The sequence below is a fragment of the Monodelphis domestica genome, chromosome 7 (assembly GCF_027887165.1).
Source record: "Monodelphis domestica isolate mMonDom1 chromosome 7, mMonDom1.pri, whole genome shotgun sequence".
Lineage (NCBI taxonomy): Eukaryota > Metazoa > Chordata > Mammalia > Didelphimorphia > Didelphidae > Monodelphis > Monodelphis domestica.
Window position 1 is genome coordinate 151425396 of NC_077233.1, and position 21566 is coordinate 151446961.

Here is a 21566-nt window from a genome sequence, read left to right on the forward strand (position 1 = left end):
CCTTGCCCATTCAGTAGGAGGTCAGGAATGGGGGAAGGTGGGAGTTAGGGAGGGACTACAGCATACTATTTCACTGACAAGGCATTTATGGGAAAAGTAAATACATCTAGTGTGTACTGTGCTATGGCTTTTCAAGTTGGATAAGTGCATTTAGGGGGGAATCCTTTCATTCCAAAAGCCAAGGTGTTTTTAGAAGTTGTGTACAACATAGGGTTCTTGAGACTGGGGGATGAACTGGACAGTAGATTTCAAAGGTCTAAATAGACACAGGAATAATGATCAGAGAGAACTTCCTTCCTGCTTAGTACTGTTTTTCCCATAAAGCATTGGAATACTCAAGTACCATTATTGCATACAACAGTTGCCCTAAGGACTTTGTCCAGGGCAAAAGAAATGTAGAATAAATTCTAGAATTTTGATGACACAACACTAAACATAAAAATCATTTGATGGTATGGGGGAAATTAAAAGTAAATTTTTATTCTTGAGACCCCCTTTAACTTTTTAAAATTTTGAACTTAGCCAATACTTCCATGCTCACAGCAAAGTATAAGAGAATTCAATATGAAACCATGGGAATTGAAACTCTTCATCTTCCTTCTTATAATCAATACTGTGTATTGGTTCCAAAGCAGAAGAATGGTAAGGGCTAGGCAGTTGGGGTTAAGTGACTTGCCCAGGGTCACACAGCTAGGAAGAGTCTGAGGCCAGATTTGAACCTAGGACCTCCTGTTTCTAGGCCTGGCTCTCAAAGCACTAAGCCACCCAGCTCTCCCCATGCTGCTTTTTAAAAAATATGTAATAAATTATCCACGTTACTTTTTGCCATGTCTTGTTCTCTTCTGTGCATTTTAAAAAATGTTTGAATGGTACTCTTTTTTGGCATCATTATTATTGTTAACTTCTTTTTTTCGCCCTCTCCCCATTAAAAATAGAGAGCAATGGGGAAGGAGAATTTGAACAAATCATTCAAATGAATCCATATTATATATCTGTACTTTATGCCATGGAATCTGCTTCCCCCCCCCCCCCCCCCAGTTTACTCTTTTTAAAAATGTCTTGACATGTCTTTTCTTTTAAAAAATGTTTTATTGCTTTGAATATATTAGTATCACTTTCCAAAGACTCCCTCTTATGCCTTCCCTACTTCCCTCCCAAATAGAACATCATGAAATACACTTGAGCAGAATGAACCAACAGATTTGGCATGGCCGCACCCATGTACCACATCACCTTTGTGAGAGGAAGGGATTGTGTTTCATGACAGTCTCTAAATTTAGGGGATGTTATAGAGCAGTGATGGCAAACCTTTTACAGACAGAGTGCCCAAACTTCGTGGAGAGGACGAGGAGAGCAGCCTCATTTTACATCCCCCTGGCTTTCTAGTAATGAAGTCTGGTAAACTCTGTGCTAGGTTGATGCAGGTGTGCCCACAGAGAGGGCTCAGAGTGACCCCTTCTGGCACATGTGCTATTGGTTCACCACCACAGTTGTAGAGGATGATTCCTATTCTGATAGAAACATGAATATGCCAGGGTACAAGGAATAGATAAAAGAATTACGTATGGAATTGAACGTGTTGCATTTGTTAAAAGTGTGTATTATACTTAAATAGTAGTAACAAAACTGTTCTGCTTGTCTGTGTCTTCTTCTGAACTTGCTTCTTTTCTCCATATTTTAAAAAATATTTCATTGGCAATCCTTTTTTTTTCTTGTATCACCAGTTCTTTTCTCCTCCAGATAGGAACCATCCATCATAATGAATTAAATGTATTGAAGAAAAACAAACGCACATATTACCCATGTCTGAAAGAGTTTCTAATACATCATTTCTGCTAAGAGAAGGAAAATGTGCATCACTAATAGTTTTCTAAAGTTTAAACCTCAAAATTTCTCAGACTTATGAATGTTAGGGGTTTACCCCATTGGGGAATCTTCTACTTAAAAAAATTCCCTAGCAGATAGTGAGAATTCTACTTGAGTGTGGGGGCTCCTTGCTATGGGAGTGTCCCTGCTCCACCCTACTTAAAACTGCTTTAGGACAAAAAACTGTTTGCTAAACAATGAAAGTACTTTGATCCATGCTTATGGAAGGGACAGGAAGTTCTTTGAGTCATGACTGTTTTGGAATTTATACAATGAGATACTAAGTACCTATAAAGGTGGGGCAACTTGTAAACTACTTAAACCTAAAAGGGTGATAACTTATTCAGAGGTTTTTTCTTAATGAAATTTGTGGACACAGCAGCAATTTTTTCTGACTTACTAAAGAGATTAAAACTACTCAGCTGTGAATTCAAAATGGGCGGTCCTTTAGAAACATCTACAGTGATTGGTAGATGTAAGGACTTAGGGGAGGTGACAGAGGAAATTTTGCCCTTAAAAATAAGAGCTCAGAGAAGAGCAAGGGATCTCGATTTCTGATTCTCATTCTGGAGGAGAGCTCCTTGAGGAGCTCCTCTGAGGGGCTCTGTCCCTCTGGGGTAGGAGCTCTGGAGGCTCTTGAGAGAGAGGCCCTTTGAAACAATCTCTGGCTGGAAGACTCTTTGAGGAAGGACGCTGGCCTGGTGTCACTAGTATCCTTGTTTAGTCAGACCTTGTGGTGAGTGTTAAAAAACTGACTGGTTTCTCTTTTAAGACTCAGGTCTAGGCCATATTGGCTTGAGGCCCTTCATACTTATTCCTTTCTTACTCTCTCTCTCTTTCTTTGATTACTCATTGTATTATTAATTAAAAATCTCTATAAAACCCAATTGACTTGGGTATTTGAATAATTGGGAATATTCCCCTGGCGACCACCTTATTTGATTTTAAACCCAAGACACTGTAGTGAAACATATTTCTGCGGTAAAATTTACTTACCCTCTCTTATATCTATCACAATTTATATCTTCCACCATTTTAACTCACTACACTTTAAGACCTCAACCATTTTAAATCTCACAAAAGTCACAGATCACAGGGTCATAGATTTAGAACTGGAAGGCCCTTTAGAAGTCATCAAACCCTGCTTTCTTCCATTTTACAGATAAGGGAGCTCAGGTCCAAATATGTTAGTTAAATGGCTTACCCAGAGTCACATATCTAATAAGTGAGGTAGGATTCAAAGCCAGACCTTTCTGACACTCCAAGCCTTTGGTCATTGTATTGATCAGAATTGCTTTTCAGATTCTCTTCTCTTTTTTCTGTATCATTTCATATAGGTCTTCTTATGTTTCTTTGGATCCTTCTCTTTAATAATATATTATGATGCAATAATATTCTATTATATTTGCTTGCCAGAATTTGTTCAACTCATTAATGGGCTCCTGCTTTTTTTGTTTGTTTGTTTGTTTCTATTCTTTTGCTAATGCAAAAGTTACTGCTATAAACATTTTTGTTCACAAGAGTTCTTAGCCTCTGTCTTTTTGACCTCTTTGGTATGTGTTTGGTATTCCTATCACTGGGTCAAAAAGATATGCTCATTTTAGTGATTTTTTACATAGGTCCAAATTACTTCCCTGTATGATTGAACATTTGTTTGCAGCTCCATCAGTGCTTTATCAGTCTTCTCACAGCCTTTCCAACAATTGCCATTTTCCCTTTTGTTACTTTTGCCAATTCAGAGTTGTTTTTATTTGTATTTCTCTGGTGATTTGGCACGTTTTTTCTGTGGTTATTGATAGGTTACATTTCTTTTGAAAACTACCTGTTCATGTCATTTGTCCATGTTTCTCTCTATTGGGGAATGGATTTTATTCTTATATATTTGTATCAATTTTCCATATTATTTTGCTTGTACAAAAGGTTTTTCAGTATATATTTCACAATATCCTTTATTGAGATATTTTCAGTTTTTAGAGATTGCCATTCAGAAAATTTTTTAAATGGCTTCTTTCTTTCTTTTTTAATTTTATATTTATTTATATTTATATATATAATATATATAATATATATATTATATATATAAATATATATAATATATATATAAATAAATAAAAATATAATATATATATATATAAATTTAATTTATAGTATTTTATTTGATCATTTCCATGCATTTTTCATTAAAGACAAAGATCATTTTCTTTTCCTCCCTCCCACCCCCCATGGCCGACGCGTGATTCCACTGGGTATCACATGTGTCCTTGATTCGAACCCATTGCCATGTTGTTAGTATTTGCATTAGAGTGTTCATTTAGAGTCTCTCCTCTGTCATGTCCCCTCAGCCATTGTAGTCAGGCAGTTGCTTTTCCTTGGTGTTTCCACTCCCATAGTTTATCCTTTGCTTATGAATAGTGTTTTTTTCTCCTAGATCCCTGCAAATTGTTCAGGGACATTACACCGCCACTAATGGAGAAGTCCATTACGTTCGATTATACCACAGTGTATTAGTCTCTGTGTACAATGTTCTCCTGGTTCTGCTCCTCTCACTCTGCATCACTTCCTGGAGGGTGTTCCAGTCTCCATGGAATTCCTCCACTTTATTATTCCTTTTTTGCACAATAGTATTCCATCACCAACAGATACCACATTTTGTTCAGCCATTCCCCAATTGATGGGCATCCCCTCGTTTTCCAATTTTTGGCCACCACAAAGAGCGCAGCTATGAATATTTTTGTACAAGTCTTTTTGTCCCTTATCTCTTTGGGGTACAGACCCAGCAGTGCTATGGCTGGATCAAAGGGTAGACATTCTTTTATCGCCCTTTGTGCATAGTTCCAAATTGCCCTCCAGAATGGCTGGATCAGTTCACAACTCCACCAGCAATGAATTAATGTCCCTACTTTGCCATATCCCCTCCAGCATTCATTGCTTTCCTTTGCTATCATGCTAGCCAGTCTGCTAGGTGTGAGGTGATACCTCAGAGTTGTTTTGATTTGCATCTCTCTGATTATAAGAGATGTGGAGCACTTCTTCATGTGCTTATTAATAGTTTTGATTTCTTTATCTGAAAACTGCCTATCCATGTCCCTTGCCCATTTATCAATTGGGGAATGGCTTGATTTTTTGTGCAATTGATTTAGCTCTTTATAAATTTGAGTAATTAAACCTTTGTCAGAGGTTTTTATGAAGATTTTTTCCCAATTTGTTGTTTTCCTTCTGATTTTAGTTACATTGGTTTTGTTTGTACAAAAGCCTTTTAATTTGATGTAGTCGAAATTATTTATTTTACATTTTGTGATTCTTTCTATGTCTTGCTTGGTTTTAAAGTCTTTCCCTTCCCAAAGGTCTGACATGTATACTATTCTGTGTTTACCCAATTTACTTATGGTTTCCTTCTTTATGTTTAAGTCTTTCACCCATTTTGAATTTATCTTGGTGTAGGGTGTCAGGTGTTGATCAATTCCTAATCTCTCCCACACTGTCTTCCAATTTTCCCAGCAGTTCTTATCGAATAGTGGATTTTTGTCCCAAGACCTGGGATCTTTGGGTTTATCGTATACTATCTGGCTGAGGTCACTTGCCCCCAGTCTATTCCACTGATCCTCCTTTCTGTCTCTTGGCCAGTACCAAATTGTTTTGATGATTGCTGCTTTGTAATATAGTTTGAGGTCTGGGACTGCAAGGCCCCCCTCATTAGTGTTTTTTTTTCATTATTTCCCTGGATATCCTTGATCTTTTGTTATTCCAAATGAACTTTGTTATGGTTTTTTCCAAATCAGTAAAGAAATATTTTGGGAGTTCCATGGGTATGGCACTAAATAGATAAATAAGTTTGGGTAGGATGGTCATTTTTATTATATTGGCTCGTCCTACCCATGAGCAGTTAATGTTTTTCCAATTGGTCAAGTCTAGTTTTAGTTGTGTGGAGAGTGTTTTGTAGTTGTGTTCATATAGTTCCTGTGTTTGTCTTGGGAGGTAGATTCCTAGGTATTTTATTTTGTCTAAGGTGATTTTGAATGGGATTTCTCTTTCTAGTTTTTCCTGCTGAGCTGTGTTGGAGATATATAGAAAAGCTGATGACTTATGTGGGTTTATTTTGTATCCTTCAACTTTGCTAAAGTTGTTGATTATTTCAATTAGCTTTTTGGTTGAATCTCTAGGATTCTTTAAGTAGACCATCATGTCATCTGCAAAGAGTGATAACTTGGTCACCTCCTTGCCTATTTTGATGCCTTCAATTTCTTTTTCTTCCCTAATTGCTACTGCTAGTGTTTCTAGTATGATGTCAAATAATAGAGGTGATAATGGGCATCCTTGTTTCACTCCTGATCTTATTGGGAATGCATCTAGTTTATCCCCATTGCATTAAATGGCTTCTTAACATTTTGTAAATGGCTTGTTTCTATGTGGAAAAAGGTGTTTCCTGGAATCTGTTTCCTTGGAAATCCTTTCCATGAGGAGTGCCCAAAACTATAACAAGCCTATCATTTGTATGGTTGGTGGTTCAGTTCTGTTATAAAGCGTGTGCTGGAGACACTAGTCATGTTGGTACAGTCATTGAGTTGTTTTTTGTTTTTTGTTTTTAACAAAAGAAATAACAGAAGCTGGGAAATGACCTGACTGAGGGTTTTTGTGAAGAAAGTGCTTTAAGCACTATAGAAATGGTAGTTGCCATCATCAGCATCAGCATCATCATTATTGTCACCACCATCACCTTACTGCAGTTTTTTAGTTATAACAAGTTCATCTTGCATTTTGTGAGGATAGCAAATTATTTGCCAGTCAGGGTGGTATTTAAAATCCCAGATGTTAAAGTCTTCTTCATATTTAGAAAAACCAAGAGTAAAACCTTTCCATCCCTTAAGCACTCTCATGAGACTAACACTTAGGATGCCAGGTACATGAGTCAGTGGTTTCCACTTTAAATCTGAACAATCACTTGTTCTCTTGCAAAGGCTTTCCAAATTCTTAAGTCCTCTGTACACATCAGATTTTAATTCTCTGGCATCTTCTTAATGGAAGAGCCTGCTCTCCCAAGATGAATTTTGCATAATTACTGAGTAGTTTCCATGAGACAGCATCCAGAAGTGGATAGAGTCAGGAAGATGAAATTCAGTGTCATTCTCTAAGGGTGTTGGCTGTGTGATTTAAGACAAGTCACTTCAGCTCTTTCTCCCACTGCCTAAGATTCCTTCTTTCCTCTTTTCTGCCTCTAGTAGCCTTAGCTACTCCACTGGCACTACTTTGTACCAGAAGTCTTTCCTGTCCCCTCTAGTTGTTCCTGTTCTCTTCCTCAAGTTATATTGCATTTATCAGTTTGAATGTTTTGCTCTTCCAGTAGAATGTAGATTCCTTGAGGGGAAGGTATCCTTTGCTTTTGTGTTTCCATTGTCTAGAACATTGCTTTGCATATTACTAGTGTTTTTAAAATGGTGTTGAATACTCTCTCAGCTTCACTTTACTCATCATAAAAATCAGTTGATCAACAAGCATTTTATTAAACACCTACCAGGAGCAAGAGGCAACTAGGTGACTCAGTGAATAATATGCTGGGTGTTAGGATCAGGATGATCTGAGTTCATATATGTAATCCAGGGCAAGAGATTGGCAGTGAATATTCCTGGTCATGCATCCCTTCCTCTGCGTCGTCCAGAAGTCACTAAAATCTTTTGAGAGGTAACCTACCTGATGAGCACTGATTTGAAGTCTGAAGATTGATTTTCATTAGCTCGTGGCCTCCAGGGCAAATCACTTTGCCTCTCTGTGACTTATTTTCTCTCATGTCAAATGGGAACAATAATACACTTGTACTCATCAGGTTTTTGTAGGGTAAGTACTTTAGATGTCAGCATCATCATTATTATCATTTGTATCAGGACGAAGTCAATACTTGGCTAAAAGATGAACCTAAACTCAGATTCTCTATGTTTGGGAAATTGCTGCAGCTTAAAATAGCTAGCTGGTCTTTTGACCCATTGTCTTTGTCCTTACCATTTATGTAGCCCTATGGAAGGTCCTCAGCCCAGTCATGGGTAGGTTTGGGCCAATTTGCTAGATTTAGATTTAACCCCTGACTCATTTTATTTTGGAATGTACAAAGCTGACTTGGGAAAACTGAAGGCTGCTAACTAGTGTTTATGTGGAAGAAGGAGGGAAGTTTCAGAGTACAAATTGCCCTTTATACAATAAAAACTGATCTTTCCAGCTTTAGAAATTAGCTTTTCCTGTTCCCTACCCCTTTCACAAGATACATCTTTAGGCATACAGTATTTTCATTGAGTGCCCATTGTGATTAGATTCTGAAATTGGGCAAGACCCAAGCCTGACCATCAGGAACTTAGAGACCTCTGGGGAGGATTAAGAAAAAGGGCAGGAAAAGACAAGGCCTGTCAATAACTTTTATAGTATGGTCATGTGAATTTGGGCCTTCACCCAACCCCTTGGGGCCTCATTTTCCTCATCAGTAAAATGGTCTTAGTCTAGGCATAGTATAGGCAAACTATAACCTGCCAGCTAAGAATAGTTTTTACATTGTTAAATACAATAAAGCTATGTAAAAATGTAAAAACCATTCCTAGCTTACTGGCCATACAAAAACAGCCATATTCAAGTAGTGACTGGATGATCTCTAAGGCACACCTTTTGATTCTAAGATTCCATATTCTCAGAGTGTGAAGGTGAAAATGAGTTAAGCCCTGGAAATCAGGTGGAGTCAGTAAGCATTTCTACTTCAATTTGGAGAGACTCAGGAGTTAGAGATCAACTCAGTAAATTCTCTCATTTAAAGATGTGTTCTTTTTAAAATTAAGGTTCCTCTCTCTGTCTGTCTGTCTGTCTCTCTCCTTTTGCCCTTCTCTCTTTCTCCTTCCCTAAACTGTACTTTTTATTTTAGAATTGATGCAAAGTATTGATTCCAAGGCTCTATCTACTGAGCCACCTAGTTGCTACTTAATAATCTTAAAACTAACTGCACTAAGGCTTTCGGGGCACTATATCCCTGTGTGTGTGTGTGTGTGTGTGTGTGTGTGTGTGTGTGTGTGTGTGTGTGTGTGTGTGTGTGTGTGTGTGTGTGTGTGTGTGTGTGTGTGTGTGTGTGTTTAATTGTTCAAAGATCATGTATTCTTTGAGATGTCCCACAAGATAGCATGGTGAGTTGCAAAGAGGCCATGATTCAAATCTCACCTCTGCCACTACCTCTGTAACTTTAGGTAAATATTTTAAAGTCTCAGGGCCTCAATTTTTTTCTCTGTGGAATGTGAACTAAATGATCTTTGAAGCCCTTTCCAGTTATGAGCTATGTAACCTTTTTATACCATTAACATAACCTGTCCAATTTAGTCTGTAGCAGCTAACATAGTAACACCAAAGACAAGACATGCTTTGAAAGAGACAAAGTGGTTTCTGATATATTGTCAGAAGGAGAAAACCAAAAATTTGCCCCAAAACTGTGTACAGCAAACTTTAGAAATCAAATAATCTATAGCCATAGGTTTGGAACTCCTGCAAGTCTCTGTGCTATTCTCTGTAACACTTGGGCAGGTTACCTAACTTTACTGTGTCTATTTTCTCACCTATTAAATTGGAATGAAAACACTTGTTCTACTTGCAATAAAGTACTGAGTACTGGCTCAAAGTGACTCTTTATATGTAAATCCAGACTCTGTCACATAGCACCCGAGTGACTTCTGGCAAATCAGCTATCCTAGTTGGGCCTGTTTTCTTAATTATAAAATTAGGGGATTGAACTAAATGATCTAGATTTAGGGTCATTTTAGCTCTATGATTTTAGATGCTCTTCAAGTACCCTTAAAATTCTCTATCCCATGACTATATCTAAATTAGATCCAGGGCATCCTGAGCTAGTCCATTTTAACTTTCTTGTTTTGCTGGTTAGCATGCACTTTCTGATACTAGATTGAAATGTGTCTTCCCCCTGAGAGTTCTACCTCTTGATCTGGTTATGTCCTCTAGAGCAAAGCTGGGCAAATCCAACTCCATATCTATATCTATCTCTATATCTATCTCTTATAGATATAGACAGATAGATAGATAGATAGATAGATAGATAGATAGATAGATAGATAGATAGATAGATAGATAGATAGATAGATGTGTGTATGTGTATATGTATATAGCAATTCTGTTACCTTAAATTTTTTCTTCTTCAGGGAAAACATTGCTTCTTCAACTCTTTCTCTTCTGAGATGATCTCTTACCCTCACTAGCTCCGCTGATTGTTCTCTTCACTTATCACCTCTCATGTATTTGGGGAAAGGCAGAGAGCATGGCAAGACTATTATTATGTTACTGTGAACACTCTTTTAATGCTGTACAAAATCACTCTGTTTTTTCAGCTGCCCTTCACATACTTCTGATGCATTGAACTTGAGTCCACTAAAATATTCAAGTTTCTTTTCCTCACTTTTATGGCAGCTCCATATCATAAAATGTATGGCTGCTTTAGGCTTTTCTTCCTTCTGTTCCTTTGGACAAGTGGTTTTTAGACCTTTCTGTATAGATACATATGGTGGTGGGGGGACCATTAAGTGGCTAAGTGGATAGACAAGAGAGCCATACCTGGAGACAGTAGATACTGGGTTCAAATGTGACCTCAGACATTTTCTAGCCCCTGGGCAAGTCAGTTAACCCCAGTTGCCTAGCTCTTACTGTTCTTCTGCCTTAGAAGCAATACTTAGTATATGATTTTAAGACAGGAAGCAAGGGTTAAAATAAAAAAGTACAGAGGCATTTGACAAGAGTTTGGCCAGCCCCTTTCAGAAATCTTTCTTCCTCTCCAGGTTTTATGCATTTCCACTTCTGTTGTTCTTTCACATCTCTCCATGTAACCAGCTGAGCTGTGAAGTTGTTATTTCTGCTATTGCAAAAGTCTCCCCTTAGTTGTGGTAGTTCCTCTGTCCTGTTCACAGAATTCACTTTGCCTGGCTTTTCCTTCCCTTTGCAATGCTGCCTTTGTTGCTGCCTTTCTTTGGTAACCTTCTTCAGCTCAGTGGTTTCATTTTCTATACTTGATGGCTGCTTCTATGCTGTGTAAATCATGATGATGGATGCAGTTACAGTCTTGCAGACTGGGGAAGGAGAGGGAAGAAAAGAATGTTTTGTTTTGTTTTTCAAATTGAAGAAATAATTACTCTCCATATGTAAAGGTACCAAGATATTTAAAAAGAGATTTGGGGGGCAGCATGATATAGCAAAACAAAGGCTGTACTGTTTCTTCTTTAAGTCTCAATTCACCCACCAGGATTGTAGTATTCTAGGGTTGGAAGGAACTCTGGAAATTCATTGTCTACTTCTCTCATTTGATAAGTGAGGAAACCAAGAGGTAAAATGGCTTGGCCCACTAGGATTCAAACCAAGGTCTTCTAACCTAGTACTCTTCACAAAGTAGTTTAGTGGCTCCGTTTCTTCATCTGTGACATGGGGGTAGTAATGTAGTTATTGTTCACTGTTAGATATCTGCAGATATGCTGTATGACATCAGTCTCTGAAATCCTAACTTTGACATTGTCAGAGTTAATGTTTTCTTGCTTATATGGCGGTGATTCACATCTCCTTGAGGCCCACCAGGGACATGACTATTGAGGGTGATAATTAAGGCTTCCACCAAAAGATACTTTTTCTTTAGGAAAACAACATACCTATAATCTGAAAGAAAGACTAGATTTCAGAAATAACTTCTACCAAATTCTATCCAGAATGGTTTCATCCATGCAGTAGCATTCACAAAGCTTTAACCCAGTCATCTCAACGTATAAGATATCAATTTTGAGGAGCCAGAATATAATCATATTTGTGAAATATTTTATAAGCTTTATAGAGACTATATAAAAGCTAGCTATTGTTATTACTCTTATGATTGTCTTCAGACTTGATCTCCCTCTGAAGCCCACATGGATGATGTTTAAAGTCCTCTCTTATCTGGACAGGTTGAACACTCTCTTTCCAACCCTTACTCACCCTGCTGAACTCCTCCAGTCTTTGCCAGCAGCTGTCCTTGGTCTTCTCCATCTCAGCAACCTTTCCTTTATACTGTAGACACTTCTTTTTCCTTTCATTCTCTTATGTTTCAGATTCACTTTTCCTAAGAGATTTTTTGACTTCCAAGAGAGTGGAAAGATATTCAGTTTTGAAGCCAGGAAGGTCTGGGTTTAAGTCCTGCCTCTGACAGTTACTGACTGTGTGATCCTGGGGAAGAGGTCACTTAATCTCTCAGTGCCAAATTGTTATAGAGGCAGTGCTGACCTAATAAAGAGATTAAGAAGTTTAATCATAGGAGAGCTCCCTATACTGGTGAAATCTCAGAGTTAATTCCTGTCCTATCCAGTGATGAGAATTCTTAGATAGAGATACTTATTTGGTTTTGGTCCAGACCTTTGACATCCTTGGAGTAGGGAGCTCCTTTCTACCAGTGCTCTCAGGCTTAGAGCCTGGGAGAGTTTCTTGGGGTCTCTAAGAAGACTCTCGGGAGAGTCTAAGCTGGTATGTGTCAGAGGCTAGCCTGAAACGTAGGACCTCGTTGGTGAAGACATGGCATGTGTGCAGAGTTGGCACTCGGGGAGCTGCTCCATTCCCCTTCTTCATAGCCTCCAGGACATTTTTTGCATGTCCTACCCCTCTGTCCAGCTGCCCAAAGCAAGCACTTTCTCCCTCAACTCTCTCTGGTAATCTGGGGGCTCACAAACAGCTTAAATTTGCCCTGTGGGCACTCGAACTTGTTAAAGGTTTGCCAGTGCTATCCTAGGAATTGTAGATCTGCCTTGGCGACTGCTTCTCCATCTGCCTTGCCATCTTGCTTTTCATTACTTGTACTTTTATTCCTTTGAAATAGTTTCAAAATTTGAGAGCTAAAGAAGATACTTTAAAGACAGCTAATCAAGCCCCTCTTCCCCCAGCTTGACTGGCAGGCAGAGGCTAAGTGATGTTTAATGCCCTTTGCACGGTATTGTTCTTAGTGACGAGACTGCTGGGGCTGAGATTAGGGTTAGGGTTATACTGCTTACCATCTGTATTATAGATTAATTTCCCTGTTAAAGATCTGTTCTGTGGTTTGTGTACATAGCACTCTATAACCTACAATATTTTGTTATCATTCTTTAATACTTCAAATAACCAATGATTTCATCTATAAGTATTTGCTCTATGAATGCAGGTAGCTATTTCTCCATGAACTTAACTAGTATCTTTCCAAGTTTTAGTAGCCAAAATAATTCTTCAACTCATGGCCTATTTCTTTTTTAATCATAAGTTTCTCAGTTCTTAGCTGGTCTGACTTTAAATGACAGACACATTATCTCATTATCTATGACGAGGCCTATATTTTAAACTTTTTCACTTTGGTAGGACCTATAAGAACTGGTGTTTCACTGACCTAGTTTCTGCAAATCTCTACCATGATAAGCCATTGGAGAATGAGTTGAGGTGTGGGAGGTGAAGGATGAAATGACTGAAGAAACAAAGGTTTGATCTTCTGAGTCTATCCATTTATTAAGCAATGCATACCAATTACCTAACAAATTGGAACCAGGCTGCTTCCTCAGCTTAGAGCTGAACCCCAACTATAGGAGGAGGCAGACTTTTATACATTAAAAACAATTATGCAAGACCAGTTAATGAAAAGGAAACAATACAATGTGAGGTAATCTGATTTCTAATTGGATGAAAGATTTGGGACTTTCCAAGTTTAGAGGGAGAGAATGAACCGTTACAATTTCCTGAATTCAGAAAAAGAGGTATCTTACTCTCCCAAGTATTTGTGAACAGAGAACATGGAAATATTGATTAATCAGTATTGAGGGCCAGTTTTGATGAAGACATATGGGTTAATTGAGGTGTACAATTGTGAGAAAACTCTTTGCTTCAATCTTTGGATCTGGCTGGGTTTCTGGTCAGCATAACCTAGGTCCTTAATTAGGGGTCTCTAAGCAGCAGGTAGAGGTGGTCCAATTTCCTAGACATGCAGGGCTAGGTTCAAACAATGCAATATGGTTTTCTTCCAATTCCCACAAATAAAGTTTTTTCACAGGATAAAAGTTGGACTAGACCCATAGTTGAATAGAAAAGGAACAGAGCTAGCTCCAGGATTGAGTAAAAAGATAAAAGTCACCATGTTTTACTCAGTTGCCTCAATTCCCACTAACACTTGCTGCTCCAATTCCCTCAGTTTTCTCAGAGACAGAGACAAACAAGAGGCAAAATTGAGTGTACTCACATTTTTCTAGGTAAAGTAAAATTTCTGGTTTTAAAACGAGAGGTAATAAATGAAACAGTTCAATTACTGAGACACTTTAAGAAGTTTCTCACATCTACTTTAATCTCTCTTACTTTCTCCTTGGGGAAGTAGGATGATAGTATAGAAAGAACACCAGCTTTAGAGTTAGAAGACCGGGATTCAAAAGCTATTTTTACCATTTACTATTTGAGTGGCCCCAGGGAAGTCTCTTAGTCACTCTACCTTAGATTTCATCATCTGTGAACCAAGGTTAGACTAGATGGACAATAATCTCTGGTCCAAGAGGCTTAGATGGAATTTGTGCCCTTATAGCCCCTAGAATTGGGAGACAAAGATGATGGTATCATAACTTGACCTCACAAATTGGAATTTCTGCGGTTGACCTGCCTTGCATTCCTTTTCATAAATAGGCTAAGAACCATTAGTTTTCTGCCACTCTTTTTTTTCCCTCTCCCTTTTCGTTTCTTTGTCCTAATTTCCCTTCCCTTCCCCATGTACTATTAAGCTTTGGTGTTCGCAGAAGCACAGAACTGAAAGAGACCTTGAAGAATTTTTTAACCTAACCCATCCCTGAATGAGGAGCTTTTGTAGCATTCTTGACAAGTAATCTTCTGGTCTTCCCTTAAAAAAAAATCAGTTTGGAAATGTGGTACAGTGGAAAGTACACTGGCTCTAGAGGCAAGAGGACCTGGGTTCAAATCGTACCTTTGACACATATAACTTGTGTGACTTTGAGTAAGTCACTTAGCCTCCCAGGGCTTCAGTTTCCTCATCTGTAAAATTGAGTGCATTGGAATAGATTTCTTTTTAGGACTCTTCCAGCTCTAAGTCTATGATCCAGTCATAGAAAATGGATTCACTTCATTGAAAGACAGTCCCTTAACACTGCTGAAAGGGCTCATGATGAGCAAAACTTATCAACAGAGTTTATGTGCTTGAAATGTGCTTCTCAGAGCAGGACAGCGAAGCCAACTCTCGAGACCAGTTCTTCTTTTCCCAAACTTTCAGAAAGTCCCTCAGCACTCTATTGCTCATTTCCTCTTAACTTCATGCAGTTCAGTGATACAGAGCCACCCCCATCCAGACCCCCTAGTCTTGCAGGGCTTTCCAGAATTGAAGTCACATGACTTGCTTCCTTGTGATGTACCACCATCATCTCTATTTATTTCCTTTACTTTCATGCCTCAAATATACAAGTGGCGGCTAAGTTGAGATGCTTATAAAGTCATGGGATTATCCAGTTAGAGCTGGAAGGAACTCTGGAGGTCATTTAGTTCAACCCTTTCATTTGAGGTACAAAGAGGTTAAATAACTTCTGTGATTAGACAACAACCAAGTATCTGAAATGGAATTTGAACCCAGGTTTTCTTGATTTCATACCCAGTGTCTTCTCTCCATTCCATGCCCCCTCATACTTACTGATGTCATTTCTGTCTCCATCCCTTCCTCTCTTGCCCCATTTGTACCATCCTGGTACAGGCCTTCATTACTGCTTGCCTGTTTTATTTATGACATTTTTGGTACAATGGACATGTTAATTAACCTTTTTGAGTTCAGTTTCCTCATCTGTAAAATGGGAACAATGATCCCTACCTCAAGGTTTATTGTGAGGCTCAAATATGACAGTATATATAAAATTATTGTAACATTGAAAGTACTATATGAAGGCCAGCTGTCATTGTAATAATGTCAATAAACCACGAAATGAGTAAAAAGTTGGTTAGCTCCGTCTCAATTTTAGCATTTTGGTAAAAGTTTTGATTGTTTTACCCTTGTTACAACTCTCATGAGCAGCTTTTTAAAAGCTGAAGCACTTGCTAGAAATTGTTTTTATGTTGAGATGAGGGAAATTTGAGGTGTAAAGGTTGTTCTTGATTTTCTTTTTAAGTGGAAGTTGGGGTGAAAAAAGGAGGAAATTCTGGAGGAAATATGATACGACAAGTGCTACATGATTTATAATTTGGTTCTACATAACATGGGATAATAGCTGTCACTGCATGCTATTTATCTGTAAGTTGAACTCTAGAAAAGGAAAGATCTAAACCTCAGAATTTAAAATCTGAGTTTTCAGTTACTTAGGTCGTGTTCAGCCCATCCCTCTCATCCCCCATGCTTAGCTGCTTTTTAGGAACAGTAAAAATTGGTCAATTTGAGACTCCTTAAGTTCCCCAACACTAGAGGTATTCAAAGAGAGACTGGATGACCACTTGTCAGGGTTTTTTTAGTGGATGTTTGCTTCAGGTGAGATATATAGATAACTTCTCAATTCCCTTTGTGATACCAGAATGGCTGTATTCCACTATGCCCAATGCCTTTTTACCTGCTTTGTTTAAAATCTCCTAATTGGTCGAAATTTGGGGAGGAGGGATTCTGATTTTTATTGCTATTTCTAAACTATATTTTGCTTCTTTCCATAGAGCTGAGAAAACAGAAGTCCTTAATGAAGACCTCCTACAGGTAACAAAATGTCATCTTTTTCTTAAATGCATTACTGAAAGGCAGCAACTGTTTGAGCTTATCTGATTCTTGTAGGAATAGCATAAATGAAGCCCTGTGTTCCTCCTCAAGACCAGAGAAAAGAGGGAGTATGTTTTTGAACAAGAAAGTAAAGACTGAGATGAATTAGGTTAAAAGAAAATCTGAAACATTGAGGTCATGTAATAGGATCATAGGAGTTGTGAGAAACCTGTACTATTGTGAAGCACAAACCCTCTACTCTAGCTGGACTTTTCAGCTAGTTGTACCTTCTGTCTTTAAAGTTTGGTTTAGAAATCATTTGCTAGCAAGAATCCTGTGGGTCACCAATATCACTTTTTATCTTTGTCTTGGCAGACTCTGCTACTTTAGTGTTCTTATCCCTCCCCACCCAAAACAAACAAAATCTCTACATATTAGATTGAGACCTTTAGCTCAACTCATCCATTTTATAGATGAAGACACTTGAGTTCTAAAGACATCAAATCACTTGTGCAAGGTCACACAGCACATAAATGGTAGAGTTGTTTTTGAACCCTGGGCATCTGACTCCAGGCCACATATTCTTTTCACAACACTCCTCTTCTTTACTATCATATTGAAAAAGAATCTCTTGAATGTGTACTATAGCCTCTCAGCAAAATAATTAAAGCCCTGTACTCATCTTATTCTTGAGACTTTCTGAGCAAGCTGTGAAATTTTCTTCCCTTAAACTTTTCATAAAAAGCCTTACTTTCTGTCTTAGTAACAACTCTAAAACTGAAAGGCAGGGGCTAGGCAAACAGGATTAAGTAATTTGCCCAGGGTCACACAGCTAGGAAGTGAGTGGCTAAGGCCAGATTTGAATTCAGAAATATGAATCTCTCTGCCTTTAGGCCTGGCACTCTATCCACTGTGCCACCTAACTGTCTCTCTTACAGTTTTAATTTTGCCCAAATTTTGTTATAAAATCTTAGTATATCAGAGTTGAAAGTGATTCTAGTATTCATATTGTCTCCCTCTATTTGCTGAAAGGGCTTTCTCCTTCATCTAATCTTTTAGCATATTGTACTCTTCTGGTCCTCTTTTCCAATGTTTTATACTTCTAAAATCTCTGCATCAGTATGGGTAGTTGCTTTGGTCAAAAAGATTAATTAACAGTAGCCCATTTTCTGGGAATGAGCCTCCCTAGATTTGATTGATTGGTCATAACAACAAAAACCACACACTTGTCCATCTCAGAGATTGAATTTAGTGCCTCTCTAACTTTGTAAAGCCTGCCAGACCTTTGAGAATCAATCCTATTACCCACATAACTATAATGAGGCATCAGAAAATTATTTTAGTCATGATCTTATGAATTGGAACCATATTCTAATTCATATTGTATTTATCTAGATCATATGTATGTATATAAAATATTTGTTAGTTAACTGGTTCACATATATTTTGTATTTATCTATGGACAGTTAGATGGTGCAGTAGATAGAGTGCCAGGCCTAGAGACAGAGATTGAGTTCAAATGTGACCTCAGGAACATATTAGCTGTGTGATTCTGGGTGTTACTTAGTCTTATTTACCTCAGTTTACTCATCTGTCAAATGAACTGGAGAAGGAAATGGCTAACCTCTTCTGTATCTTTGCCAAAAAAAACAACAACCCAAATAGGGTCACGAAGAGTCAGAAATGAATGGGCAACAAGAAAACATTATCTATCTGTGTGTGTTTTACCCTCCCCTTTTAGGTTGTAAGTTCCTTGATGGGAGGGATCAGGAAATCAGATTTTTTTCTTTCAGGTCTCCTCCATAACATCCCGAAGGGTAGTTACCTAGTGACTGCTTGAATTTTAAAGTTTGCTAACAAATAAATGAATGTGTGTGTGTGTACGCGTGTGAGCGTGTGCGTGCATGCATATATATTTTTTTCTTTCTTTTTTTTGTTTCCTTCACCTATTCTTCATTCTAGTGCCTTTTTTTTTTGTCAAAAAAAGACAAATACAGAGATACTTCTGACTTTATACTTTCCAAATTCCCTAGTTAAAATTTTGAAGGGAAAAAAAAAACAATAGACAAGGATAGGGTGATTTCTTTCTTGTAATGGGAAAGATCACTATAGGAAAGGTACTTTGCAATCATAGTCTTAGCATGCAAGAGTTTACTGGTTGTGTCACTGCAGGCTGCCACTGAATCTGTCTTTGTAATTTGTACCCTGATCCTTCCCTGGGTTCTCCTCAGCTGTTCCCATGGTAATAATCTTCTACCTACCTCAAAGCTACCCTGCTCCCAGTGACCCTTTTCATATCTTAAAAATCAGATACTTCTGCTGACACCCTCAGGGACTCCTGTTTTGCCCTACCCTTACCTCTTGTACTAAAGGAAAGAGAGGAAAGGGGGGAAAACCCTTTCAGAGCTAATAGATTGAAATATTTTTAGTTTCATGGGAAAGAAGGCAAAGTAACATTTTGCAAAGACTTAACTTGCAGACTAAAGTATGCATATTAGAATGGAAATAATACTGGACTTGAGAATCAGAAACCTAGAATTTGAGTCCTCATTCATGCTGCTGTTTATTATATGTATGATGATATCTCCTGAACTCTGTGGGCTACAGTTTCCTCATATTTTAAACAGAGATAATAATACTTACATTGTCTTCCACATAAATGTATAGAGAAAGTGCTTTTTAAACATTTAAATATTTTAATCATTAATGTTGAACTTTTAAAAAATCTCCACCTTTACCATTAGAGCACAAGACATAAAAAATAAGATTGCATATGAAAACTATGAATTTCATTTTATACCCTTTGTTTTGTTTTCTAAGAAAGTATGTAATAAATACTACATGCTACCTTAAAAATCTGGCTGTTTGTGCTTCCTTTTGTTCTCTTTTGTGCATTTTAAAAAGTATTTCAGGAGCACTTAGGTGGCATAGTGGAAAGAGAGCCAAACTTGGAATCAGTAAGCTGGAGTTCAGATCCCAGCCTCAGACACTTAATAGCTGTGTGATCCTGGACAAGTCACTTAAACTTATTTGCCTTAAAAAAAAAAAAGTTTCTATGGCTTTTTCATATTACTCTTGCTAATTTGACCTCCACCTTTCTCTACCCTTCAAAAAAAAAAAAACCAAGTAACTCATACAAATAAGTATATGAAACAAGAAAGAATCTACTTGATTGAAAGTGTACAAAAATGTAGGTCTCTTTCTGCACCGTGTGTCCATCATAGTGCCCTCAAGGGGGTCCTCTGGAGGCATAGAGAGAGACTTTATTGAACGGTTTTGGAGTCTTTCATAGTTACTTTACTTTGCAGTGTTGTTCTCCATATATAAATTGTTCTCTTAGTTCTGCTTGCTTCACTGCATCAGTTCATACTATCTTGGATTTTCTGAAATAGTTTCATCATATTTTATGACACAGTAATATTTTTTTCTCTTGTTTAATTTTGACTGGTGTTCATTGGTATTTAACTCCTTCCTGGATGCTTGCAGTATTTTTTCTGGGACATAGAAATTCTGGATTTTGGTTGTGACATTTCTGTGGCTTTTCTGGAGGTGAATAGTAGATTCTTTCTATCCTTACTCTGCCCTCTAGTTCTAATAGAACTGGGAAATTTTCATGTATGATTTCTTGAAATTTAGCATCCAAGCTTTTAAAAAATTATTTTTTAGGAAATCCATTGATTCTAAATTTATCACTTCTTGACCTATTCTCTAGGTCAGTTACTTTTCATATCAGTTGCCTCAGATTTTCTAATTTTTTTCAGTCTTTTGATTTTATTTTAACATTCTTTCTGTCTCATGGGATTGCTGATTTTTGTTAGGGTTCTTCTAGTTTTCAGGGATTTTATTTGAATGAGGTATACCATTTTCTTTTCTGAGCTACTTTATTCTTTTTTCCATTTCTTTCTTCAAGAGGAAATTTTTTCTCTTGATTAATTTCTTAGAGACACATTCATGCAATCTTTGAAAAAAAATAATCTTTTTTTATAATTCATTTTTTCTTTGCAGTTATTACAGACTTAATTTTTCCTTATCTGGATTTTTGGGAATTGCTAGATCTATAATTTTTTTTTTATCCTAGTGTCTTCCTTAATTACTTATCTCCTCAGTTTTCCTTTCTGAACTAGAGGTTTGTGCCAGGGCCAGCTCTGCCTCCTGCTGTTTTATAGATGGGGTCTTCTGCCCTGTTTGGTCTCACCCAGAAAGAATCTCTTGGATTCCTGCACTGATATCCCCTTCAAGGAATGAGTTTCCAGGAGAAGCTAGGTAGCAAAATAGATTGAGCACCAAGCAATGGAGTCATTTAAGCCTGGATTCTAATTTAAGCCTCAGACACTAACTAGTTGTGTGACTCTGGGCAAGTCACTTAACCCCAATTTCTTAGAAGACTTACCACTTTTTAGTATTGACTTTAAGATGGTGTAAGTTTAAAACAACAACAAAATAAGAGTTACATTCCCCTGGACCTTTAGTGGACTGGATCTTTAGAGAACTCTCTTATTTTATGGCTCAGATTAGAAAAGACAATGAGTCTGGGCAGTAAGATCCCATGCTGGTTGCTGTTTAATGCCCACTACCACTTCCTGGGGATTTCCAAGATCCCCATTCTGGGGTTTCCTGACTCTATACTATGATTTCCTCAAAGGAGCTTTCCCCTCTTGTTTTCTTTGGACACAGAACCTTTCTGGGTACACATACCCTGTCTCTGGTCACACTGGCAGTTGATATTGCTTATGGACTTCTATTGGACATTTTGGGTAGTTCTGAGTCAGAAGAAATCACTTGCTATAGTTTTTCATTGGATTTCTGGAACATTAGTGTGACTGGTATGAACTGAGGGATTTTGCTGGAGTTGGTTGCTATAGCTGAGCAGTTAGCCTCCTATTCAAACAGGAACCCATTCATCTTGACAGAAAGTCTTTTGTTTTTGTTTTTAAAACCCTTACCTTTTGTATTAGAATCAATAGTGTACAAGACAGAAGAGAGGTGAAGGCTAGGC

The 21566-nt window shown here is 37.8% G+C and overlaps 1 protein-coding gene across 6 annotated transcripts in view; it reads left to right on the top strand.

Moving 5' to 3' along the window:
- The window catches only part of ARHGAP17 (Rho GTPase activating protein 17), a 131003-nt gene that overhangs the window by 42963 nt on the left and 66474 nt on the right, over positions 1 to 21566 (top strand). For all 6 annotated transcript variants that reach the window (XM_007499043.2, XM_007499037.3, XM_007499038.3 and 3 more), the window contains exon 2: positions 16531 to 16570. In XM_007499043.2, coding sequence (XP_007499105.1) covers positions 16531 to 16570 — 40 coding nt within the window. The remainder of the gene's footprint in view (positions 1 to 16530; positions 16571 to 21566) is intronic.